Source organism: Pleurodeles waltl, chromosome 8 (genome assembly GCF_031143425.1).
Source record: "Pleurodeles waltl isolate 20211129_DDA chromosome 8, aPleWal1.hap1.20221129, whole genome shotgun sequence".
In the NCBI taxonomy this organism is placed as follows: Eukaryota; Metazoa; Chordata; class Amphibia; order Caudata; family Salamandridae; genus Pleurodeles; species Pleurodeles waltl.
Genome location: NC_090447.1, coordinates 599,463,075 through 599,490,855, shown reverse-complemented (window position 1 = coordinate 599,490,855; position 27,781 = coordinate 599,463,075). Strand labels below are relative to the sequence as shown.

The 27,781-nt window shown below is 44.7% G+C and overlaps 1 protein-coding gene across 21 annotated transcripts in view; it reads left to right on the top strand.

The window, feature by feature from the left end:
* TFDP1 (transcription factor Dp-1) overlaps positions 1-27,781 on the top strand; it is a 439,810-nt gene that overhangs the window by 247,665 nt on the left and 164,364 nt on the right. For all 21 annotated transcript variants that reach the window (XM_069204640.1, XM_069204648.1, XM_069204654.1 and 18 more), the window contains one exon: positions 12,125-12,276. In XM_069204640.1, the coding sequence (XP_069060741.1) occupies positions 12,125-12,276 (152 nt within the window). The remainder of the gene's footprint in view (positions 1-12,124; positions 12,277-27,781) is intronic.

Here is a 27,781-nt window from a genome sequence, read left to right as displayed (position 1 = left end):
AGGGTGTGGAAGAAGGACAAGCAATATCCAACAACCAAATAAGATCTGCATTAGACTCTGCAGACACCGCAGCACGAACGGTCAACACTGCAGTAGCCATTCGCAGGCATGGTTAAGAAGCTCTGGATTCAAGGTAGATATCCAACAAGCAGTGTTAAACATGCCTTTTAACCAAGAACAATTGTTTGGGCCGGAAGTGGACACAGCAATTGAAAAATTAAAGAGACACGCCAAAGCCATGGGCGCGCTCTACTCCCCACAGGGCAGAGGCACATTTAGAAAGCCACAATTCAGAGCCTTTTACCTCGCAAACCAGACCCATCTATTAGGCACAATACCAGAGGGGAGGGTTTCGTGGCTCATATAGAGGAGGACAATTCCCAAGAGGAAGGGGAAAGTTCCAGACACCAAAAACAAGCCAAACCAAACAGTGACTCCAATGTCACAAAACCCCAACACTTAACACCAGTGGGGGGAGACTTACTGCATACTATCAAAACTGGACACACATTACCACGGACGCATGTGTCCTAGCCATTATCCAACATGGTTATTGCATAGAATTCACAAATTTCCCGCCAGATGGGCCCCCAAGGGCACACAATATGTCCAAACAACACTTAGGCCTATTACAAATAGAGGTCCAAGCACTATTACAAAAACAAGCAATTGAGTTAGTACCCAACCATCAGAAAGGAACAGGCATCTACTCACCATATTTCCTAATTCCAAAGAAGGACAAAACGTTAAGACCTATCTTAGACCTCAGAACACTGAATCTATTCATTAAGTCAGACCACTTCCACATAACAACACTTCAAGACGTGGTTCCCTTACTAAAAAAGGAGGACTACATTTCAACATTGGATCTCAAGGATGCGTACTTTCACATACCCATCCATCCTTCCCACAGAAAATACTTAAGGTTTGCGATACACAGCGTACACTATCAATTCAAAATGTTACCGTTCGGGATAACAGCCCCAAGGGTATTCACAAAATGCCTTGCAGTAGTAGCCGCTCACATAAGGAGACAGCACATGAATGTATTCCCATACTTAGACGACTGGCTAATAAAAACCAACGCTCAACAACAGTGTCTTATTCACACGCAATAAGTTATAGAAACTCTACACAAACTAGGGTTCTCTATAAATTACCAGAAATCACATCTGCAGCCATCCCAAATACAACAATACTCAGGAGCAATACTCAACACACAAAAAGCAATTGCCACTCCAAGTCCACAAAGGGTCCAAGCGTTCCAAAATATAACATCAAGCATACAATCAAACCAACACTAACCCAGTAAGGTTTGTAAAGAAACTTCTAGGCATGATGTCTTCATGCATAGCCACTGTCCCAAACGCAAGATTACACATGCGGCCCTTACAACAGTGCCTAGCAAAACAATGGACACAAGCACAGGGTCAACTTCAAGATCTAGTGTTGATAGACCGCCAGACACACTCCTCGCTTCAATGGTGGAACCCTATAAATTTAAACCAAGGGCGGCCATTCAAAGACCCAGTGCCTCAAGATGTGATAACAACAGATGCTTCCATGATGGGGTGGGGAGCACACCTCAACAAGCACAGCATACAGGGTCAATGGGACAATCAACAAAAACAACTCCACATAAATCATTTGGAACTGCTAGCAGTGTTTCTAGCATTAAAAGCATTTCAACCACTAATAGCCCACAAACACATTCTTGCCAAAACCGACAACATGACAACAATGTATGATCTCAACAAACGAGGAGGGACACACTCGTCACAACTGTGTCTCTTAGCACAAAAAATGTGGCATTGGGCAATTCACAATCACATTCGCCTAATAGCCCAATACATCCCAGGCATTCAGAACCAGTTAGCCGACAATCTCAGTCGAGATCACCAGCAAACACACAAATGGGAAATTCATCCCCAGATCCTACAGGATCACTTACTACGCTGGCGAACACCAAAAATAGACCTGTTCGCAACAAAAGAAAACGCAAAATGCCAAAACTTTGCGTCCAGGTACCCACACCCTCAATCCAAGGGGAATGCGTTATGGATCAGTTGGTCAGGGATATTTGCTTACGCTTTTCCCCCTCTCCCACTCATTCCTTATCTGGTAAACAAACTAAGTCAAAACAGACTCAAACTAATACTCATAGCACCAACCTGGGCTCGCCAACCATGGTACACACCACCGCTGGACTTATCAGTGGTACTTCACATCAAATTACCAAACAGGCCAGATCTGTTAACTCAACACAAACAACAAAATGGCTCCTGACGTCTTAGAATTTGGACACTTAAACCTTACACAAGAATGTATGGAGGTCATTAAACAAGCTAGAAAACCTTCTACAAGACATTGTTAGGCAAACAAATGGAAAATATTTGTTTACTAATGCCACACTAATCAGATTCAACCACCACATGCTTCCGCAAAGGACATTGTAAGCTACTTATTACACTTACAAAAGTCTAAGCTAGCATTCTCTTCAATTAAAATACATCTCACAGCAATATCTGCCTATCTGCAGATTACACATACAACATCGCTTTTCAGAATCCCAGTCATAAAAGCATTTATGGAGGGACTAAAAAGAATCATACCCCCCAAGAACACCACCAGTACCTTTGTTGGAACCTCAATATTGTATTAACACGACTCATGGGACCACCATTCGAAACCATGCACTCTTGTGAAATGCAATACTTAGCTATTAGAAAGGCTACTTTCCAAGTTATCACATCACTTAGAAGAGCAAGTGAGATACAAGCATTCACTATACAAGAACCCTTTATACAAATACATAAACATAAAGTGGTTCTCCGTACAAATCCCAAATTCCTACCAAAGGTCATATCGCCATTCCACCTAAACCAAACAGTGGAACTCCCAGTCTTCTTTCCACAACCAGACTCAGGAGCTGAAAGAGCCTTACATGCATTAGACATAAAGAGAGCACTAATGTATTACATTGACCGAACAAAACAATTTCATAAAACAAAACAATTGTTTGTAGCCTTCCAAAAACCTCATGCAGGTAATCCTATATCCAAACAAGGCATTGCCAGATGGATAGTTAAATGTATTCAAACTTGTTATATTAAAGCAAAAAGAGATCTACCTATTACAACAAGAGTACATTCCACTAGGAAAAAAGGCACCACAATGGCTTTTCTGGGGAATATACGTATGACAGAAATTTGTCAGACAGCCACCTGGTCTACGCCTCATACATTCATTAAGCATTACTGTGTAGATGTGTTAGCAACACAACAAGCCACAGTAGGACAGGCTGTATTAAGAACATTATTTCAGACAACTTCAACTCCTACAGGCTAAGCCACCGCTTTTTGGGGATTTACTGCTTATTAGTCTATGCACAGCATGTGTATCTTCAGCTGCACATGCCACTGACGGAAAATGTCACTTACCGAGTGTACATCTGTTCGTGGCATGAGGCGCTGCAGATTCACATGCGCCCTCCCACCTCCCCGGGAGCCTGTAGCCGTTAGTAGTTGAATGAAAATTGTAAATTTGTAAATATTATTTTAATACACACTATGTACATACATACCTACTTCATTGCATGGGCACATGTAGTGTATTCACAACTCCTACCTCACCCTCTGCGGGGAAAACAATCTAAGATGGAGTCGACGCCCATGCGCAATGGAGCCGAAAGGGAGGAGTCCCTCGGTCTCGTGACTCGAAAAGACTTCTTCAAAGAAAAACAACTTGTGACATTCCGAGCCCAACACTAGATGGCAGGGTAATGCACAGCATGTGAATCTGCAGCGTCTCATGCCACGAACAGATGTACATTGGGTAAGTGACATTTTCAATATATGTATATGTTCGATGGCATGTGTAACTGCCAATACACATGCTATGCATAGTCTGCCATCTAGTGTTGGGCTCGGAGTGCTACAAGTTGTTTTTCTTCGAAGAAGTGTTTTAGAGTCACAGGATCGAGTGACTCCTCCTCTCCGGCTCCATTGCTCATGGGCATCGACTCCATGTTAGATTGTTTTCTTTCCGCCATCGGGTTCGGACGTGTTTCCTTTCGCTCTGATAGTTTGAATCAGAAAAGTTTCAAAACTCTCTAATTCTCGTCGGTATTGTTTTGATTGCGTAACATCCTCTATCGACACTTCGGTACTGTTGGTTAACCATCTCTATTCGCCCATTGGGGCGCGCACCCCCAACTCTGGCCTGGTCGGGCCGACCGCGTGGAAGCCTCATGGACCGGACCCCATTCCGCTTTTATCCTCGGTGCCGCGCAAAATTTCCCTACACAGACCAACATCTCGTCTGTAATGTCTGACTTTCCCCAGACCATCAGGAAGAAAATTGTGAGGCCTGCAGATCCTTCCGCTCCAAGAAAAAGCTATGAGACAGAAGAGCACGGAGACTCGAGATGGCATCCAAGAGCACCGAACGTCTCTGTGGAAGAGGAGGAGATCATGCAGACGGCTGTCTCCGTTCGAGGGTCTGACTCCGAGCAGGAGCCTGAGGAGGGCAGACTGGTCACGGCAGGGTAGCACGTGAGTACGCCTACCCCTGTCCCAGCCAACCCCAAACATAAGGCCTTGGGAACACCACTGCCCGAAGGCCATGGCTCGACCCGTAAAAAGACCTTTTGTGACCAACTGACAACTTCGGCACCGAAAAAGGCCACACCACCCAAGCCATCGGACTCGAGCCGAAGCTCTGTCTCCGAGTCCACCAAACATCGATCCTTCGAGTCGAAACCTCAAAAAACGTTTTCGTAGCCGAGACCATCATCGACCCCGACTTTTTCGATACCGAAAAAAACAGCATCTGAGCCGAAAAAGCCAATTTATACAGAGGAACATGGACTTTCACAAGCTCTCAAGAAAGCCATAAACTGACTGAGGAACACCCACAAATGGAGGCAATAGATGAAAGGCAAGCCAGGATTCACGTCCATAAAGACACTGGCAGAATTATAACAGCACCTCCTCCAAAGCCAAAGAGGAAATAAGTATTTCAGGAAGATTTGGACACTGCTCAGCCACCAGCTAAAGTGCCAAGAACCAAAGAGAAACCACCTTCTCAATTTTCTCCTCCTCACTCTCCTCATTTACTTATCTCTCCCCCTACTAGTCCTACACCTATGCAACCACCAGCACACTCATTCGATTTGCAGCAGGACAATGTGGATCCATGGGATCTTTATGATCCAGATCTCACTCCAGATAACAACCCAGACTGCTATCCCTCTAAACCATCACCACCAGAGGATAGTACAGGCTACACTCAAGTCATAGCTAGGGCGACTGTAGGAAGTTGGCTCTGTATATACTATTTCAAAGTAAGAAATAGTGTGCACAGAGTCCAAGGGTTCCCCTTAGAGGTAAAATAGTGGCAAAAGTGGATAATTCTAATGCTCTATTTTGTGGTAGTGTGGTCGAGCAGTAGGCTTATCAGAGGGTAGTGTTAAGCATTTGTTGTACACACACGGGCAATAAATGAGGAACACACACTCGAAGACAATTCCAGGCCAATAGGTTTTTATATAGAAAAATATATTTTCTTAGTTTATTTTAAGAACCACAGGTTCAAGATTTACAAGTAATACTTCAAATGAAAGGTATTTCACTTAGGTATTCTAGGAACTTTGAATAATCACAATATCATGTACAGTCTTTGTAAAAATAGCAATAAGATATTTTAAAAGTGGACACAGTGCAAAAATCAACAGTTACTGGGGGAGGTGAGTAAGGGTTAAGTTTGCAGGTAAGTAAAACACTTACAAGTCTCAAAGTTGGGTCCAAGGTAGCCCAACATTGGGGGTTCATGGCAACCCCAACGTTACCATACCAGCAGCTCGGGGCCGGTCAGGTGCAGAGGTCAAAGAGGTGCCCAAAACACATAGGCTTCAAGGGAAAATAAGGGTGTCCCAGTTCCAGTCTGCCAGCAGGTAAGTACCCGCATCCTTGGGGGGCAGACCAGGGGGGGTTTTGTAGGGCACCCAGGGGGGGGGGGGGGGGGGACACACAAGCAGGCACAGAAAGTACACCCTCAGCGGCATAGGGCGGCCGGGTGCAGCGTGCAAACAGGCATCGGGTTTTACATAGGAAGTAATGGGGAGACCCGGGGGGTCTCTTCAACGATGCAGGCAGGCACGGGGGGCTCCTCGGGGTAGCCACCACCTGGGCTAGGCAGAGGGTTGCCTGGGGGTCACTACTGCGCTGGAGTTTGGTTCCTTCAGGTCCTGGGGGCTGCGGTGCAGTGTTGCTTCCAGGCATTGGGTCCCTTATTACAGGCAGTCGCGGTCAGGGGGAGCCTCTGGATTTCCTCTGCGGGCGTCGCTGTGTGGGCTCAGGGGGGTCGTCTCTGGCTACTCACGGGCTCGCAGTCGCCAGGGAGTCCTCCCTGAAGTGTTGGTTTTCCGCAGGTCGAGCCGGGGGAGTCTGGTGCAGAGTGGAAAGTCTCACGTTTCTGGCGTGAAACGTGAAGTCTTTAAAGTTGTTTCTTTGTTGCAAGAAAGTTGCAGATTGTTGAACAGGGCCACTGTTCATGGGAGTTTCTTGGTCCTTGGTTGTAGGGCAGTCCTCTGAGGCTTCAGAGGTCGCTGGTCCCTGTTGGATGTGTCGCTGTTGCAGTTTTCTTCGAAGTTGGGAGACAGGCCGGTAGGGCTGGGGACAAAGCAGTTGTCGTCTCCGTCTTCACTGCAGGGCTTCGGGTCAGCAGTCCTTCTTCTTGTTAAGGTTGCAGGAATCTAGTTTCCTAGGTTCCGGGGTGCCGGTGTGTTAAGATCTGGGAGGGCAGTAGCCAATGGCTACTGTCCTTGAGGGTGGCTACACCCTCTTTGTGCCTCCTCCCTCTGGGGAGGGGACACATCCCTAATCCTATTGGGGGAATCCTCCAAAATCAAGATGGAGGATTTCTAAAGGCAGGGTTCACCTCAGCTCAGGACACCTTAGGGGCTGTCCTGACTGGTGGGTGACTCCTCCTTATTTTTCTCATTATCTCCCCAGGACTGCCGCCAAAAGTGGGGGCTGTGTCCAGGGGGGGGGCGGGCATCTCCACCAGCTGGAGTGCCCTAGGGCATTGTAACACGAAGCTTGAGCCTATGAGGCTCATTGCTAGGTGTTACAGTTACTGCAGGGGGAGGTGTTAAGCATCTCCACCCAGTGCAGGCTTTTGTTTCTGGCCTTAGAGGGCATAAAAGGCCCTCACCCCAGGGGGTCAAACTCGTCTCACAGCAGGCTGGCACAGACCAGTCAGTCCTGCACTGAAGGATTGGGTAAAATACAGGGGGCATCTTAGAGATCCCCTCTGTGTGTATTTTTTTATAAATCCAACACTGGCATCAGTGTGGGTTTATTATTCTGAGAAGTTCGATACCAAACTTCCTAGTATTCGGTGTAGTCATTATGGAGCTGTGGAGTTCGTTTTTGACAAACTCCCAGACCATATACTTAATATGGCCACACTGTACTTACAGTGTCTAAGAATAGACTTAGAAACTGTAGGGGCATATTGCTCATGCAGCTATGCCCTCACCTGTGGTATAGTGCAATCTGGCTTAGGGCTGTAAGGTCTGCTAGAGGCCTGCTAGAGGGGTGACTTACCTATGCCACAGGCAGTATTTTGTGTGCATGGCACCCTGAGGGGGATGCCGTGTCGACTTTGCCTTTTTTCTCTCCACCAACACACACAATCTGCAATGGCAGTGTGCATGTGAGGGGTCCTTAAGGGTGGCACAACACATGCAGCAGCCCTTAGAGACCTTCCCTGGTCACAGGGCCCTTGGTACCACTGGTACCTTTAACAAGGGACTTATCTGTGTGTCAGGGGTGTGCCAATTGTGGAAACAATGGTACATTTTAGGTGAAAGAACATCTCCCCAAGGAACAACAAAAGAGGGCTGTAGGAAGTTGGCTCTGTATGTACTATTTCAAAGTAAGAAATACCATGCACAGAGTCCAAGGGTTCCCCTTAGAGGTAAGATAGTGGAAAAAAGAGATAATTCTAATGCTCTATTTTGTGGTAGTGTGGTCGAGCAGTAGGCTTATCAGAGGGTAGTGTTAAGCATTTGTTGTACACACACAGGCAATAAATGAGGAACACACACTCAGACAATTCCAGGCCAATAGGTTTTTATATGGAAACAAATATATTTTCTTAGTTTATTTTAAGAACCACAGGTTCAAGATTTTCAAACAATACTTTAAATGAAAGGTATTTCACTTAGGAACTTTAGGAACTTTGAATTAGCAAAATAGCATATACAGGTTTCACACAAATGGCAATAAGCTATTTTTCAACAGTTCCTGGGGGAGGTGAGTGTTTGTTAGTTTTGCAGGTAAGTAAACCACCTACAGGGTTCAAAGTTGGGTCCAAGGTAGCCCACCATTGGGGGTTCAGGGCAACCCCAAAGTTGTTTGTAGGGCGCACTCATTTGGGTTCTTAGAACCATAAATAGCGGCAGGCAGGTATTAAATGTTAAGCATTAGAACAGGTGTTTCTTTTTTTTTTTAAAGATATGTAATAGGTGTCCAAGTCCTACTTACTTTCCTCAGGAGTGCCAGAGAGAGTACAGCCTGAATTATACCAGTGCTTCTAGTTCCTAAGCAGGGTGAGCATGAGTGTTACAGTGCATTTGGCACACTCTATTATTTGTGAACTGCTAAATCATCAGTTTTGCAGCAAAAATCCTTTTCTGGATTTACATGCTGTGCATTATTCCACCATCTAGTGGTTGGGTCCAGAATCTTGTTAGTCCTCTTTTCCTTGTTGCAGACCTGGCGGTTGTCTCCCTGGGCGAACTTACATTGGCACTTGAGGCAGAATCTAAAGGTAGTGTTCTCCATTTCCCTCAACGGAGTCTGCCCCTTGCCGGTCCATTCTCTGACTGCATGGTCGACCACCCAAGTAGTGCACCTATTTTTCAGAGATCTGTTTTTTCCCCCTACCCACAGATGTCCCTCCTGGAGTTTTGTTTTTTTTCTTCTTTTTTTTCCTCTGTCTCTTCAACGATCAGTCGACCTCTGTCCTTGTCTTCCTCAGCGTCTGTAGGGCTTTGGCTAATGCTCTCCCTTGGGCTTTGGCTAATGCTTCCATACCCAGCAGTGGAAAAAAGAATCTGAAGATGGTAAATAGGCTGAGGGGTTTCTGGGGCATACGTCTTATGTCATGGGAGTACAGACATAGCATGAACTGTTACAGATGGCACCCAGCAAAAAAAGAGGACTAACCAGATGATGCTGGACCCAACCACTAGATGGCAGTATAACATACGGCATGTAAATCCAGAAAACTCTTAAAGCTGCAAAACTACTCTTACTGTTATAAAAACATTTTGTTTTTATACACTGACATGTTGGGCACGCTTCACTTGCTCACATTTGTTGTGCATAATAAAATAATGCAAAAAGCTGGGGTTGTACATAGGAATAAAATGTGTTGCATAGACGTATTGAGCAATGAATAAACAGTTGAATTGTTCGCATGTTAGCCAGAGTACAGCTTTACAGGTACAGTTGTTGGCCATGAACATCAGTCAGTCAGTCAAAGAATGTTTATTCAGCGAGTGCCATAAAAGTACAATACATTTCAAACTAAAAAATGTAAATAATTAAAATACAGTGCAAATATTAAAAGCAAAAATACAAAAAACATCTTCAATGAACATTATCACAACATTCTATGCATTGCCATTATCAGTCAACCCGACAGCCCTATAAAATGCAAACGTATACAATACAAAATTAAAAGCCCAACATCAGAATAAAATCATGCCTTGCCAGATTGTACTAATATGTGTCTACTTCAATCAATTCATATTGTTTACTAATGGCCATAGCCGATTTAATGAAACTTAAAACAGGCTGGCACAATTGTATTGAGGAAAGTTTTTTAATATTAGTCAGTGCCTCCTGATAAGATGTGGTTTGCAATTTATGTGAAATTGGCAAGATAAAAATGTGTCTAGGTGCAGAATAAAGAGGACAGAATAAGAGAAAGTGGCACATGCTTTGCTTTGAGAGATTGTCTCAATGGCAGTTTGGAAGCTTTTTATGCCAAGTACATTTCTTTGGAAAGGCCAGTCTAAAATGTATAAAATTTAATCTAAATAAAACAAGGAGAGAATATAATGAGGAGCTCGAAAACCAAGTTAAATATGGTTCTAGCACCGTGGAAGTAGAGATTTGGACATAGGATTCAAAGGTTTTCAGTTTTGCTGCCTCTTGGTATCTACAATTTGCAGCATACTCTATATGTTGAGATTCAAGCAATTCCTTAGCATTAATAGGTAAAGACCCTGGATTGGTAAACATGTTCTCTAACCCTAAATTCCGAAAGGAATTTTGAACATAAATAAGCCACGAAATTTTAGCTGATTGGATACAATCTATAATGCAGTCTTGTACCAAGCTGGCCGCAGGGTTTGACCAAACTTTTAGCCATAGCAAAAGTGGGGCAATACCAACCAAATCCTCAATATACAGTACTCCCAACTCCTCATGGCAAATAATATTTGCTACATTCTTAGGTACCAGAAGCAGCCTATGCAAAAAATGTATTCTCAATTCGTTGTAGACGGGCTGATTTGATGTAACCCCAAAGACCCGCCCCATACATGGATGCAGAGATGCATTTAGATTTATAAAGTGTAAAAAACTGGTGGACTAGCCTATGACCCAATTTGCAGGCGAAACGGAAGATCGCCTCTATGTTTCTCTCCATTTGTTGGATCTTAAATTTAAGATGGGGGTACCATGACAAGGAGGAGTTTAAATGTAGTCCTAAATAACAAAAAAATTTCACTTTAGTTAAAATATTTCCATCCATAGTAAAACATCTGGAACGTGTGTTTCGAGGGCCAAATGTTATAATGTGTGACTTTACAAAATTGACTTTCAGGTCAAGATCCTGCATAAAAGTGGAAAAAAGGTCTAATAAATTCTGAAGACCATTTGCTGTGCGGGCAATCAAAACCGCATCACCAGCATACAATAAGACCGGGAGTTGTCTGGATCCCATCCTAGGGGAGTCCTTACCATTCTGTACTAAAAAGCTATAAAGACCATTAATATATAATAAAAATGCAGCCCTGCCTAACTCCTCGTAAGGATGGAAAAGGAAGGGATCTCTTTCCACACTGACCATGTTGAACTGAAATTGTAAGGTCAGTGTATAAACGTTTAATTAATTCAAGCACATCCTGATCAACCCCCATTATATCCATAAGTTGCCACAATTTCTCTCTATTCACCAAATCAAACTCACTCGATAAATCAATAAAAGCTAAGTGAATAGATCCTTTCCTGATCGTGGCATATTTACTGAGAGTAAGTTTAAAGCCTGCTCCACTGTACCTATGCCAGGCCTAAAGCCATATTGGATTGGAGAGAAGATTAGTCATAATCTTTCAAATGCATATGATGTCTAGGTATGTAACTCATAAACATTATTATTGTATTGTATATAGCATTAACAATTTTTAGCTGCATGTTAATTAGTAAAATAAATGTATGTCTTGTGACAGCAGCTGGAGTTGGATGTCTAAATTACAAAGAATTACAATAGTAGGATCTGGAGGTATATGCATAATCTTCTCTAAAGACAATAAAATGCCACTGAGTTAAATTGGCAGCAACCTTATGTTCACAAATATCTTGATAAATCATGTCCTTTCTTGGTTAATTTAAGCCTGGTGAAATATTGCCCCAGGGCTGTTATGTTTCAAATCATCATCCAGATTTGGATTTTAATCCCCTCAGGCTCTCTGAGGACTTTGTTGTATTTATTAGAACTTTTTACCCTCTAATGGCAGAATGTTCTAATAGCCTTAAAGCCCTTCGTAGCTGGGCTAAACAATCAATTAAAGTCCCGCTCCCTTGTTAAAGGCCCGAGCCGAAGGGCTCTAAGGCTATATTGAGGCACTCAAGGTGCAGAAGATTGTAACTTTACAAGTATGCCACAAGGTAAATAAAGGGTGGAGTATCCAAGTCTTCGGTACCGTGTGAGCACTTAACAAGCTTACATATAAAGCAGTTTTTTGCATGACTTAACCTTAAAGATCTTTTTTGTTTCTGTGGTGTGAACAGTTGATTAATTGGTCATGTTGGAACTTTTTCAGCAAATTGCCTTTAAGAACTTGGTTCAGAGGAATCGCCAGACTGAGCAACAGACGAATAAAGCTCCTCCTTCCAACTCTGTCATACACTTACCATTTATCATTGTGAACACCAGCAAAAAGACAGTTATAGACTGTAGTATTTCTAATGACAAGTAAGTGAAGGCATACAAGTATCTAAAATATATTTACTATTATTATTGTTTGATATTTAATATTCTCATCTTTACTACTATTCACAATTTGTATGATGAAATGAAGGTAAAGTATAATAAGATATAGTTGTTGGTGCAACAACCAAGTTTTTATGCAAGGGAAGTAAGACCATGATCTTTCATTTGAAACCTCACATGAATAGTATGGAGTATTAAAGTGAAGTGACGGTGCATTGATCATGAACATGTGAAGGAACATACAGGCAAACCACAATTACAAGGGGTTCGGTCATTACAATAGTCACCAATAAAAACTGTTTCATAACTAGAAAGAATGATGATTTTTGAACAAATAATGTTTTTTTTTATATTAGTGCTTAGCCATTGATGGGATAAGAAGAAAATGCTGCCCCTTTCAAGGCTTTTGTTTCTGTACAATCCACGGTTACCTTAATCAGCCCAGCTTCCTCAGGTCGGATGCTGTATTCAAATCATTTAGCTATTTCTTTTTCTGTTTTATCTTTTCCTTTGGGAAGTTTTTTAGTACCTCTCCACATCTCAACATTCCGTCCTTGGCAAAGCTCCTCTTCAGCTGCACATTCCTCCTAATCCCTGAAATGTAGACGAGGCAGGCAGGTAGGGAACCTTGCTGCAGTTCCAAAGGTTGCCCCGCCTATTGGTTCTGTTGCCTATACTATCAGAAAACCCTCTGAGTACCTTTTGAGAAGTTCTTCATTACATCCCTCTGGGTTGCTTTACATGAATATCAAAGGGTGTCATTGGCATGGCTCTAGTTGAAGATGCTTATAGGCTGTTTTCACCTAGAAGTCTGTTGGTGCTCACAATCACTGAATTCTTTCTGTTGATGTCCACAGTTGCCTCCTGCTAAAATGTTGAGTGTCCCTGAGTCAGGAGCCTGAGTAACCCAAAAGGCTTTCATTGTTTTGTTTTTTGTTGCTGATCTGTTCTTAAAAGTGCAGCCTTTATGCAGACTGGGATCTTTTCGATTCTGGTCCTAGACCTACCAGGCCCCCTTTAATACCCTTCCATCCTTCTAATAGATGACTGGATTCTTATGCATTAAAGTGTGGGTATTTATGGTCCCTGATAAGTATTGGCGGGGAGCAGCTACAGCCCACTCACTCTTCCCTATGGACTTTTTGCATTATTTCACAATATTAGACTTTATGAATACTCAACATTCCATTGCCATCTATCCTTATTTAATCATTAGGGTCTCCCAAAAATACCAACTGTGGTCCCCGGTATCTTTGTATCAGAAATTGAGATCTTTTTCAACCCAGCATCCAGTGGATTGCCTCTGTACCAGCCCGAACACAAAATATAAGAACTATCTTGAAGATACTATTAAGAAATCCCCTCCTGGTGAGCCATTACTAGTATTTGAGCTAATAAGAGAGTGTCATACTTTTGGCAATTTTCTTTTTCTAGACCTTTTGACAGACAGTAAAGGAATGGATTTGTTTTGTGGAAAGATTTGTCCTCCTGTCATTATCTGGATTCTTCTTCTGATGCTCACACCATCTGTTCGTGGAGTTTGGACTCTGTGCGCCTCAGAGAGCTTCCACTTGCTGCATCTGCTTGCCTTTATTTTTAGTATAATGGTGAGCGGGACCTTCTTATAAATCTGGAGACCACAGTGAGCATGGACGGTGGTGCTTCTATAGCTCCCGATCTTAGGACCAATGGGCTGATGTAGTCTTTTTTCTGAGGAATTATTCCTCCTCCAAATTTAGGACTTACCCAGCACAGGATTCATCTGGGTTTCAATTCCACTTAAGGGGCACATTTTCAGGTTGGTTGATTAATTACACAATGTTATCATGGTCTTTAGAGCAGTCTTATACCTTTGTGGGCATGAACCAGATGTCATTGCCCAGCTCGGTTCATATACTGCGCTTGGCACTAGCCTTAAACCTGGCTTGTTTTTAAGTCAAGGTAGATCAGATGGTAGATATGGATTCAGCACTGTCATGCTTTGATTATAATCTCAAGGAACCTTGACGAAGTATTGCCCTTGAAAAGAAAATGGTATAAAAGGGCTATCTATTCCTCTTTTCAGCAGAATTAAAAGCTGAAAAACAGAAATGTTAAAAATTAGATAGGGGCAACATTACAGCCGAAGTTAGAGCCAACTATAAGACAGACCTTAAAAAAATTAGAAAGAACATTAGATTTGCAAAAACCTGTATGTTTCCTAAACATATTGAGAACGCTGATAATGCACCTAAGACCATTTTTAATATTGTTGATTGTTTCCTTATCCCCAAGGCCAGAAAACAGCCAACTTCAGGATCACCAAAGTTTGCAGATATTCTGTCAGGCCTCTTTCGTGGAAAGGTCTTTAATATCTATTCCAGATTTACAAACAACACAACAAGCCTATTACCCCTCCTAGACCATCTTCTAAGGTAGGGGACAGTGTCAGCCAACTTACCTCCTTCAATAAGCTGTAATTGAGTGAATCTGAAATGATCATTCAAAAATCCAGATCAGGGTCTTCTCTCGATGTATGTCCTCTGCACATTCTGAAATGTGCAATCAATGGATTAACACCCCTTAATCTCTCTTTATAGTCTGGAGTGGCACCTGCAAATTGAGGGGGAAAGGCACTGCTGCTTCCGCTGCTGAAAAAAATAATCTAGATCCTGTAAGCCCCAGAAATTATAGACCTACTACACTACTTCCTTCATTAGGAAAGATGTTGGAATCCTGGGTCAACTGACCAATCTCCAAATTTATAGGGAGATCAATTTAAGGTACCTATCAGTCTGATTTTTGGGCGGGCTTCAGTAGTGAAGTAGCTCTTCTGTAGGTGACTGACTTTATTAAAAACCCAGCTGGACACGGGAAACAAAATCTTTAATTGAGCTACTCGACTTAGTCTGCCTTTGATATGGTGTCACATGGTATTCTTCTGCATTGGCTAAATAAAGCAGACATAGTATGCACAGCCTGGAATTGGATAAAATCCTTCCTCTCTGACAGAAAATAAGCAGTTTCTCCATCTCCTTTCACCTCAGAATTCATGGCAGTTAACTGTGGGGTCCTGCTAGGATCGACCCTTAGCCATACATTATTTAATATATACATGGCCTCCCTTCCCCCATTATACAAACCTGTCGATTTAAGGTGGTGCCATATACTGATGAGACAGCTGTTTGCTTTTGATCACCTGGTCGATTGTGCAACTAGGAAGACTGCTTACTAAAGAGCTCAAAACCACCCCAAACCTCCACATTTTTTGCCTGATATCTGATGCTAACCTTGACTGTGTGTGAGCTGGGATCCTACTAACCAGGCGCAGCACCTCTGTTCTTTCCCTAAAACTGTACCATTGCTTCCACAATTGGCACACCTCTGCCGCACAGCTAAGTCCCTAATTGTTGCAGCATGTATTGTGCCATGCAAGGGACCCCTCACCAAACACATGCACACTCTGTAAGGAAATTGATCCCTGTTGCAGTTACCCCCCACTTTTTGCCTGATACTGATGCTGACTTAACTGAGAAGTGTGCTGGGACCCTGCTAACCAGGCCCCAGCTCCAGTGTTCTTTCACCTAAAATGTACCATTGTTTCCACAATTGGCACACCCCTGGCACACAGGTAAGTCCTTTATAAAAGGTACCAGTGGTACCAAGGGCCATGTGACCAGGGAAGGTCCCTAAGGGATGCAGCATGTGTTGTGCCACCCTTAAGGATCCCTCACCTAACACATGCACACTGCCATTGCAGATTGTGTGTGTTGATGGGGACAAAGAGGCAAAGTTGACATGGCATCCCCCTCAGGGTGCCATGCACACAAAATACTGCCTGTGGCATAGGTAAATTACCCCTCTAGCAGGCCTTACAGTCCTAAGGCAGGGTGCACTATAGCACAGGTGAGGGCATAGCTGCATGAGCAATATGCCCCTACAGTGTCTAAGTCCATTCTTAGACATTGTAAGTACATTGTGGCCATATTAAGTATATGGTCTGGGAGTTTGTCAAAAACGAACTCCACAGCTCCATAATGGCTACACTGAATACTGGGAAGTTTGGTATCAATCGTCTCAGAATAATAAACCCACACTGATGTCAGAGTTGGATTTATTAAAAAATGCACACAGAAGGCATCAAGATGCCCCCTGTATTTTACCCATTTGTTCAGTGCAGGACTGACTGGTCTGTGCCAGCCTGCTGCTGAGAGGAGAGTTTCTGACGCCATGTGGTGAGAGCCTTTGTGTTCTCTGAGGACAGAAACAAAGCCTGCTCTGGGTGGAGGTGCTTCACACCTCCCCCCTGCAGGAACTGTAACACCTAGCAGTGAACCTCAAAGGCTGAGGCTTCGTGTTACAATGCCCCAGGGCACTCCAGCTAGTGGAGATGCGTGCCCCCTGGATGCAGCCCCCACTTCTGGCAGCAAGTCCAGGGGAGATAATGAGAAAAACAAGGAGGAGTCACCCACCAGTCAGGACAGCCCCTAAGGTGTCCTGAGCTGAGGTGACCCCTGCCTTTAGAAATCCTCCATCTTGATTTTGGAGGATTCCCCCAATAGGAATAGGGATGTGCCCCCCTCCCCTCAGGTAGGAGGCACAAAGAGGGTGTAGCCACCCTCAAGGACAGTATCCATTGGCTACTGCCCTCCCAGACCTAAACATCCCCCTAAATTCAGTATTTAGGGGCTCCCCAGATCTCAGGAAATCAGATCCCTGCAACCTGAAGAAAGAAGGAGGACTGCTGACCTACAAGCCTGCAGAGAAGGAGGAAGACGACAACTGATTTGGCCCCAGCCCTACCGGCCTGTCTCCAACTTTGCAAACCTGCTCCAGCGACGCATCCGACAGGGACCAGTGACCTCTGAAGCCTCAGAGGACTGCCCTGGACTACAGGACCAAGAAACTCTCGTGAACAGCGGCTGTGTTCAAAACCAGCTACTTCTTTGCAACAAAGAAGCAACTTCCAAGGACTTCACATTTCCTGCTGGAATGTTGAGACTACACTCTGCACCCGACGCTCCCGGCTCGACCTGCAGAAAACCAACACCGCAGGGAGGACTCCCCGTCGACTGCGAGTCCGTGAGTAACCAGAGATGACCCCCCCTGAGCCCTGCAGAGAGAATCCAGAGGCTCCCACTGACCGCGACTGCCTGTAACCAGGGACCCAACGCCTGGAAGCAACACTGCACCCACAGCCCCCAGGACCTGAAGGAACTGAACTTCAGTGCAAGAGCGACCCCCAGGCGACCCTCTGCCTAGCCCAGGTGGTGGCTGTCCCAAGAAGCCCCCCTGTGCCCGCCTGCAACGCTAGTGACCCCCGGGTCTCTCCCTTGTTTTCAATCTAAAACCCAACGCCTGCTTTGCTCACTGCACCCGGCCGCCCCTATGCCGCTGAGGGTGTACTTTGTGTGCCTTCTCGTGTCCCCCCCCACCCCTTGGTGCTCTACAAAACCCCCCTGGTCTGCCCCCCGAGGACACAAGTACTTCTGGCAGACTGGAACCGGAGCACCCCTGTTCTCCATAGGCGCCTATGTGTTTTGGGCACCTTTTTGACCTCTGCACCTGACCGACCCTGAGCTGATGGTGTGGTAACTTTGGGGTTGCCCTGAACCCCCAACGGTGGGCTGCCTATGCCTCAGAACTGAGACTTGTAAGTGTTTTACTTACCTATTAATCTAACCTTTAATTACCTCCCCCAGGAACTGTTGATGTTTGCACTGTGTCCACTTTGAAAATAGCTTATTGCCATTTTTACAAAGACTGTACATGATATTGTTTTCATTCAAAGTTCCTAAAGTATCTAAGTGAAGTACCTTACATTTAAAGTATTAACTGTAAATCTTGAACCCGTGGTTCTTAAAATAAACTAAGAAAATATATTTTTCAATATAAAAACCTATTGGCCTGGAGTAAGTCTTTGAGTGTGTTCCTCATTTATTGCCTGTGTGTGTACAACAAATGCTTAACACTACTCTCTTATAAGCCTACTGCTCGACCACACTACCACAAAATAGAGCATTAGAATTATCTACTTTTGCCACTATATTACCTCTAAGGGGAACCCTTGGACTCTGTGCACACTATTTCTTACTTTGAAATAGTATATACAGAGCCAACTTCCTACACACTCCCATTGCAGATTGTGTGTGTTGGTGGGGGGAAAGAAGGTAAAGTTGACATGGCAACCCTCTCTGGGTGCCATGCCCACAAACCACTGCCTGTGGCATAAATAAATCACCCTTCTAGCAGGCCGTAAAGCCCTAAGGCAGCATTCACAATACCGCAGGCGAGGGCATAGCTGCAGGAGCAGTATGCCATTCTTTGACCCTGGAAGTACAGTGTTGCCATATTAAGTACATGGGCGGGGAGTTTGTCATTAAGAACTCCACAGTTCCATGATGGTTTCACTGAATGCTGGGATGTTTTGTATCTAACGTCTCAGCTCAATAAACCCACACTGATGCCAGTGTGGGAATTATAGTAAAATGCACACAGAGGGGCATCTTAGAGATGCCCCCTGCGATTCACTCAACTCTCTGGTCTGTGGCTGACTGGCCTATGCCAGCCTGCCTCTACTGGACAAGTTTCTGACCCCATAGGGTTATGGCCTTTGTGTTCTCAGGTTTCTGGGACAAAGCGAAAGCTTGCTCTGGGTAGAGAGCTTCACACCTTCCCCCTGCAGGAACAGCAACACTTTTTTTTATGCTGTCTCAGGGCACTCCAGCTAGTGGAAATGCCCGTCTGGACCAAGCCCCACTTTTGGCAGAAGTTCTGGCGGGAAAATTAGTAAACACCAGGAGGATTGTCCACCCCTGCGGGGACCACCCCCTAGGCTGTCCAGAGCCGAGGTGAACCCCACCAGGCAGAATCCTCCATCTTATTTTGGAGGAAGATAGCCAATAGGATTAGGAATGTGCCCCCCTCCACAAAGGGAGGGGTAGAGGAAGGGTGTAGCAATTGACTACTGCTCTCTGACCCCTGTAACATCCCTAAATCTAGTATTTAGGGGTACCCCTGACTATAGCTCTTCAGATTCCTGGCGACCTAAAGAAGAAAATTTACTGAAGAGCCGCACCAGCAGTGAAGACTCTGGATGACAACTGACTTGGCCCCAGCCCTACCGGCCTGTCTGCAGCTTCAAGACTCCTGCTCCAAGAAGATGACTCGTCCTGCAGGATCGGTGACCTCAACAAAACCCTCAGAGGACTTCCTGCCTTTCCTAAAGACCAGATCTCCTGAGAACAGCAGCCCTGTCCGCAAAGAAACCTCCAACAAGGACTCCAGAGCCCTCCGGATCCGGGAGTCCTACCCACTTTTGCACCCGACCCCCACGGCCCGAGTCCAGGTGGCCCACCTGACCAGAGAGTCCCCTGGCGATTCCACCCTTCAGACCACCCTGGGTTGACCCCTCCTGACCACCACAACGACCCCTGCAGCTTGAATCCAGAGGACCCCCCCCGACCTCAAGTGGATCTGGTGCACCCGCAGCCCCCTAGACTTGGGGGAACCCAGCCAGCGGTTGATCGAAGTCCAGAGAAGCCTCCACTTACCTGTCCAGCTGTTGGTCTTAGTCAGTCGACCCCCTGGGCCAAGCCTGCAGCCTCTTTGTGAACCCAGAGTTCCTCATAAGAAAGCATTGGGTGCCTGACTGTGTTTGCACCCTGCACCTGGCCGCCCCTGTACCGCTGAGGGTGTGTGTTTGGTGCTTACCTGGGGCTCCCCTGGTGCTGATATAAACCCCCAGTGCCAGAGCCCTGAAACCCAGGTGCTTACCCACAAACCGTTCTCTTTTGAGAACCCCAAGCCTCCATAAGATTCCATTGGGTGCCCAACACCAAATTTGACCTCTGCACCCGGCCGGCCTTGTGTTGCTGATGATGCCCTCTTGGTGTCTTCCTAAACTTTGCCCTATGGACACCCAAACCCCCTGAAGACTGGGACCGAATTGCTACTTAGGTAACTCCATGTAAATTGGCAGCTATTTTAAGTTGCATAAAATAAACGCTTAAACTGACTGCTCCAATTAATCAGTTTCTCAGAACTTCATCTGTAACAAGTATTCCACCTCATGCCTTGCAAATTACAAATTCTTCATCGATGTTATGGTTGACTCTTACTCTCTGTTGCAGGAAAGCTGTCTTCAATGTCCATCCCACAGCTTTGAAACATCCTCCATAGTAGATGAAGTAGAGGTTACTACTTCTACAGCATTGGGACTGGCAACAACAGCCATCTCAGCAGTTGCAGAAAGACATCCGTTTTCCCATGGTAGTCTTACGATAGACAACATGTGCTTTATAAGTTGCCAAATGCATCAGCTATATGTCTTGTACCATGTGCACGTTTTATGGTTGAGGAAGCTGGTTGTTTTTTATTAACTGCACCAATGTACTTGTTAATTAAGTATACATTTGAGCTTGTGCACTTCTGCCCATTGACCCCCAAACCTTGACCTCATCATAAGTTGTAGTGAGCACATGTACTTCCTGTTTGAGAATTTCACAGCAATTCATTGCAGCACAAGGTGTCCTCTGAACTTTTTGGAGGTTTCTACAAATGATGTCTAATTGTCCCACACACCACAGGGCCGGAGTTCTCCACCTTTCCGAACAACTGCATTACTGTATAGACATTTTTCACTTAAAGGCAGTGTTTGAGGAAGGTCCCACACAATCCTTTCTCTGGTTCCTAATGTGGAAGGGCACACAATCCTTTCTTTGGTTCCTAATGTGGAAGGGAAAATAACATTTGTAGTAGAGTATTTTCGACTTTACACTTTTGGAATGCATGCATACCCAGTAGAAATCTCCTATTCCATATAAAGGTTGTCATACTGAGCGCTGTTACATGGTATATAGTGCCTGAACACAGCAGCTGCCCTTTGTAAATGATCAAATACTTGTCGACCACTATAATCTTCTCTGAAGTATAAATCTCAGGACATTTGGTAGAGAAATGTGCCAAGGCAGGCCAAAATTTAAATATTCTTTTGCACTCTGGGTGCTTCTGTGACATTGCTGCAGAGTTATTGTAATGCAGCATATGTTGCAGAATCAGAAAACAATCTCTATTCATGACAAATGGAAAAAGCTCTGGCAAAGGAAAATTCCCAACTTCTCTGACAGATTCAACTACAATTAAATTTCACATATATGAAACTTGCTGCACCTGCTATCTGGAAGAGGTTGATTATTGTCAGTGGTTTCTTCTGGAATTTCTCTCAAAGGGAGAAAAGCAGCAGAGTGAATGAAATGAGAAAGACAGCCAGGGCAACAACCACTTGTGGTACATAGAAAGTTCAATAGCTCTACTCTAACCACCATATTAACCAACAACAAGAAGGTAGAGAGTTGTTACTGCAACTCCCAAAGGAGCATACGAAGGTCACTGCAGTCTGTCAAAAAGGAGTGTTCGATGGCATCTGTCGCTGTAGATACACATGTTCTGCACAGCTCGCCATCTGGTGTTGGGTCGGAGTGTTACAAGTTGTTTTTCTTCGAAGAAGTGTTTTCGAGTCACGGGACCGAGTGACTCCTCCTTCTGTGCTCATTGCGCATGGGCGTCGACTCCATCTTCGATTGTTTTCTTTCCGCCATCGGGTTCGGACGTGTTCCTGTCGCTCCGAGTTTCGGAACGGAAAGATAGCTGAAAACGGAAGATTTTCGACGGTATCGTTGCGATCCGGTTCGAGATAAACACATACGACGACGCATTGAACATCGAAGCGCTTCGGTGCCCTTCGGGGTAGATTTCGGCACACCGTTGGGGCCTAGTCGGCCCGACCGCGTGGAGAACAACGCCGATGGAACGGACCCCGTTTCGGTTCTGCCCTGAATGCCACAACAAATATCCTTATACGGACCAACACTCGGTCTGTAACCTGTGCCTGTCACCCGAGCACAGCGAAGAATCCTGTGAGGCCTGTCGGGCGTTCTGGTCCCGAAAAACTCTGCGCGACCGTCGAGCGAGAAGACTGCAGATGGCGTCCACGCCAAAGGAGCATCGACAGTTCGAGACAGAAGAGGAACAGGAGGAATCCTTTTCCATCCAGGATTCAGACTCCGACGAACTCGACAATACAAAAACTGTGAGTAAGACGTCGAGATCAGAACTTAAAAAAGGCCCAGGGGACGCCACTGCCAACCGGCCATGGCTCAACCCAAATTCCCGGTGACCAACAATCGGCACCGAAAAAGGCCCATTCAGTGTCGAGATCGTCCGACTCCGGTCGAGACACCGGCACGCAGCCTCCTCGGGACCGAGAGAGTGCTAAAGAGAAGCATCGACACCGAGAGTTCGGTGTCGACACGGATCGACGCCGAGACAGTGGCGCCAAAGACCATAGAGGCCAAGATTTTTCGGCACAAAAGAAGAGGAAGGTTACCTCGGAGCCGAAAAGACAAACAACAGGGTTTTCGGAGCCGAAAAAAGCACCAACAGACCCAGTTTCAGGCTCCTATACTGAAGAACATTCTATGTCTTCACAAATGAAAAAACACAGATTCGAACAGGAACTGCAATCCACTGAAGTGGATCACACGCAAAAGCGTATCTTTATTCAGCAGGGGACAGGGAAGATCAGTACCCTTCCACCTGTCAAAAGAAAGAGAACACTTCAGTTTATAGCACTAGAGGCTCCTCAGCAACAAACAGCAAAGAAGGTAACACCTCCTCCCTCGCCTCCACCTGTAACTCCGGCTTCGCCAACTTACACCCCGTCACATTCGCCAGCTCACACCGCCATGAGCCACGATGACCAAGATCAAGACGCGTGGGACTTGTACGATGCACCAGTGTCTGATAACAGCCCAGACACATACCCAACTAGGCCATCACCACCTGAGGACAGCACAGCCTATTCACAAGTGGTGGCTAGAGCAGCACAGTTCCATAATGTGGAACTACACTCTGAACAAGTAGAGGATGACTTTTTATTTAACACCCTCTCCTCCACCCACAGCTCCTACCAAAGCCTGCCTATGCTCCCAGGCATGCTACGCCATGCAAAGGAGATCTTCAAGGAGCCAGTTAAAAGTAGGGCAGTAATGCCTAGAGTGGACAAAAAGTATAAGGCGCCTCCTACGGACCCTGTATTCATCACCTCTCAGCTGCCACCAGATTCTGTGGTGGTAGGGGCTGCCAGAAAACGGGCAAATTCACACACTTCTGGGGATGCACCTCCCCCAGATAAAGAAAGCAGAAAGTTCGATGCAGCCGGGAAGAGGGTCGCTGTCCAAGCAGCAAACCAGTGGCGCATCGCAAACTCACAAACGCTGCTAGCGCGATACGACAGAGCCCACTGGGATGAGATGCAGCATCTCATTGAACATCTCCCAAAAGATCTACAAAAAAGAGCAAAACAGGTTGTTGAGGAGGGTCAAAACATTTCCAACAATCAAATACGCTCCTCTATGGATGCAGCAGACACAGCCGCAAGGACCATTAATACGTCGGTTACCATCCGTAGGCACGCATGGCTCAGAACGTCTGGATTCAAGCCAGAAATTCAGCAGGCAGTACTTAACATGCCAGTAAACGAAAAACTTCTGTTCGGTCCGGAGGTCGACACAGCCATAGAAAAGCTCAAAAAGGACACTGACACTGCCAAGGCCATGGGCGCACTCTACTCCCCGCAGAGCAGAGGATCTTATACCACCTTCCGCAAAACACCTTTTAGAGGAGGGTTTCGGGGTCAGGCCACACAAGCTAGTACCTCACAGTCCGCACCGTCCACCTACCAGGGACAGTACAGGGGAGGCTTTCGGGGCCAGTATAGAGGAGGGCAATTCCCTAGAAATAGAGGAAGATTTTAAAGCCCCAAAACCACTACCAACAAGCAGTGACTCACACGTCACTCACCCCCCCCACACAACACCAGTGGGGGGAAGGATAGGTCAATATTACGAAGCATGGGAGGAAATAACTACAGACACATGGGTCATAGCAATTATCCAACATGGTTATTGCATAGAATTCCTGCAATTCCCTCCAGACATACCACCAAAATCACAAAATTTATCAAAACACCATTCACAGCTTCTAGAGATAGAAGTTCAAGCACTACTGCAAAAAAATGCAATAGAATTAGTACCAAGCACACAAATAAACACAGGAGTTTATTCTCTGTACTTCTTGATACCAAAAAAGGACAAAACACTGAGACCAATTTTAGACCTCAGAGTAGTAAACACATTCATCAAATCAGAACATTTTCACATGGTCACACTACAAGAAGTGTTACCATTGCTCAAAAAACACAACTACATGACAACCCTAGACCTCAAAGACGCATATTTCCATATACCAATGCATCAATCACACAGAAAATATCTAAGGTTTGTATTCAAAGGAATACATTACCAATTCAAAGTATTGCCTTTTGGTTTAACAACCGCTCCCAGAGTATTCACAAAATGCCTAGCAGTAGTCGCTGCACACATCAGAAGGCAGCAAATACATGTATTCCCGTATCTAGACGACTGGCTAATCAAAACCAGTTCGCTCACACAATGCTCAAACCACACAAATCAAGTCATACAAACCCTCTACAAACTAGGGTTCACCGTCAACTTTGCAAAATCCAACATTCAGCCAAGCAAAGTACAGCAATATCTAGGAGCCATAATAGACACGACAAAAGGAGTAGCAACGCCAACTCCACAAAGAATTCACAATTTCAACAAAGTCATTCAACACATGTCTCCAAATCAAACAATACAAGCAAGAACAATACTACAGCTCCTAGGCATGATGTCCTCATGCATAGCCATTGTCCCAAACGCAAGACTGCACATGAGGCCCTTACAACAGTGCCTAGCCTCACAGTGGTCTCAAGCACAGGGTCACCTTCTAGATCTGGTGTTAATAGACCGCCAAACTTACCTCTCGCTTCTATGGTGGAACAGTATACATTTAAACAAAGGGCGGCCTTTCCAAGACCCAGTGCCACAGTACGTAATAACAGATGCTTCCATGACAGGGTGGGGAGCACATCTCAATCAACACAACATAAGAGGACAATGGAACATACATCAAACAAAACTGCATATAAATCATCTATAATTATTAGCAGTTTTTCAAGCACTAAAAGCTTTCCAACCAATCATAACCCACAAATACATCCTTGTCAAAACAGACAACATGACAACGATGTATTATCTAAACAAACAAGGAGGAACACTTTCAACGCAGTTAAGCTTATTAGCTCAAAACATATGGAAGTGGGCAATCCACCATCAAATTCGCCTAATAGCACAGTTTAATCCAGGGATCCAGAATCAACTGGCAGACAATCTCTCTCGAGATCACCAGCAAGTCCATGAATGGGAAATCCACCCACAAATTCTGAACACCTACTTCACACTCTGGGGAACACCTCAAATAGAGTTATTTGCAACAAAAGAGAATGCAAAATGCCAAAACTTCGCGTCCAGATTCCCACACAAGCAATCCCAAGGCAATGCCCTATGGATGAACTGGTCAGGAATATTTGCTTACGCTTTTCCTCCTCTCCCTCTCCTTCCTTATCTAGTAAACAAATTGAGTCAAAACAAACTCAAACTCATTTTAATAGCACCAACGTGGGCAAGACAACCCTGGTACACAACACTGCTAGATCTTTCTGTAGTACCCCACATCAAACTGCCCAACAAACCAGATCTGTTAACGCAACACAACCAACAGATCAGACACCCAGATCCAGCATCGCTGAATCTAGCAATCTGGCTCCTGAAATCCTAGAATTCGGACACTTACAACTTAGCCAAGAGTGTATGGAAGTCATAAAGCAGGCCAGAAGGCCATCCACTAGACACTGCTACGCAAGTAAGTGGAAAAGATTTGTTTGTTACTGCCATCATAATCAGATACAACCACTAGACGCAACTCCAAAACATATAGTAAATTACTTGCTCCATTTACAAAAAGCAAAGCTAGCCTTCTCTTCTATTAAAATACACCTTGCAGCAATATCTGCATACCTGCAGACTACCTATTCAACTTCCTTGTATAGGATACCAGTCATCAAAGCATTCATAGAAGGTCTTAAAAGAATTATACCACCAAGAACACCACCTGTTCCTTCATGGAACCTAAACGTGGTCCTAACAAGACTCATGGGCCCACCTTTCGAACCCATGCACTCTTGCGGAATACAATTCCTAACCTGGAAAGTTGCCTTTCTCATCGCCATTACATCTCTAAGAAGAGTAAGTGAAATTCAAGCGTTCACAACACAAGAACCTTTTATACAAATACATAAAAATAAGGTCGTCCTACGACCTAATCCAAAATTTTTACCAAAAGTTATTTCACTGTTCCATCTAAATCAAACGGTAGAACTACCAGTTTTTTTCCCACAGCCAGATTCTGTGGCTGAAAGAGCACTACATACATTAGATGTCAAAAGAGCATTAATGTACTACATTGACAGAACAAAGAACATCAGAAAGACTAAACAGCTATTTATTGCATTCCAAAAACCTCATGCAGGTAACCCAATATCAAAACAAGGTATAGCCAGATGGATAGTTAAATGCATCCAAATCTGCTACCTTAAAGCAAAAAGACAACTGCCCATTACTCCCAGGGCACATTCAACAAGGAAAAAAGGTGCTTCAATGGCCTTTTTAGGAAACATCCCAATGCATGAAATATGTAAGGCAGCCACATGGTCTACGCCTCACACATTCACCAAACACTACTGTATAGATGTGCTATCCGCACAACAAGCTACAGTAGGTCAAGCTGTATTAAGAACTCTATTTCAGACAACTTCTACTCCTACAGGCTAAACCACCGCTTATGGGGAAATAACTGCTTACTAGTCTATGCAGAACATGTGTATCTACAGCGACAGATGCCATCGAACTGAAAATGTCACTTACCCAGTGTACATCTGTTCGTGGCATCAGTCGCTGAGATTCACATGTGCCCACCCACCTCCCCGGAAGCCTGTAGCAGTTCAGAAGTTACCTTCAATTTTGTACATTTGTATATATATTATTTAAACCTTTAATAGGTACATACTTACACATTTCATTGCGCGGGCACTATTACTATAGTCCAACTCCTACCTCACCCTCTGCGGGGAAAACAATCGAAGATGGAGTCGACGCCCATGCGCAATGAGCACAGAAGGAGGAGTCACTCGGTCCCGTGACTCGAAAACACTTCTTCGAAGAAAAACAACTTGTAACACTCCGACCCAACACCAGATGGCGAGCTGTGCAGAACATGTGAATCTCAGCGACTGATGCCACGAACAGATGTACACTGGGTAAGTGACATTTTCATTATTTTACATACTTGTCAAACCATCCCTTGTTCCTGCATACTAGGCCAGTAGACAATTGATAACTGGTTTGGTCTTATGAGTCACATCTTGTTACTAAGTTTGGGTTTTGTATAGAATTGTTAAAGTATATTTTAGGTATGTTTTTCAGTGGCAGCAAGGCTCTTCATTGAGGCAGTAATCCATAATCCATTCAAAAATTATATATTTAAA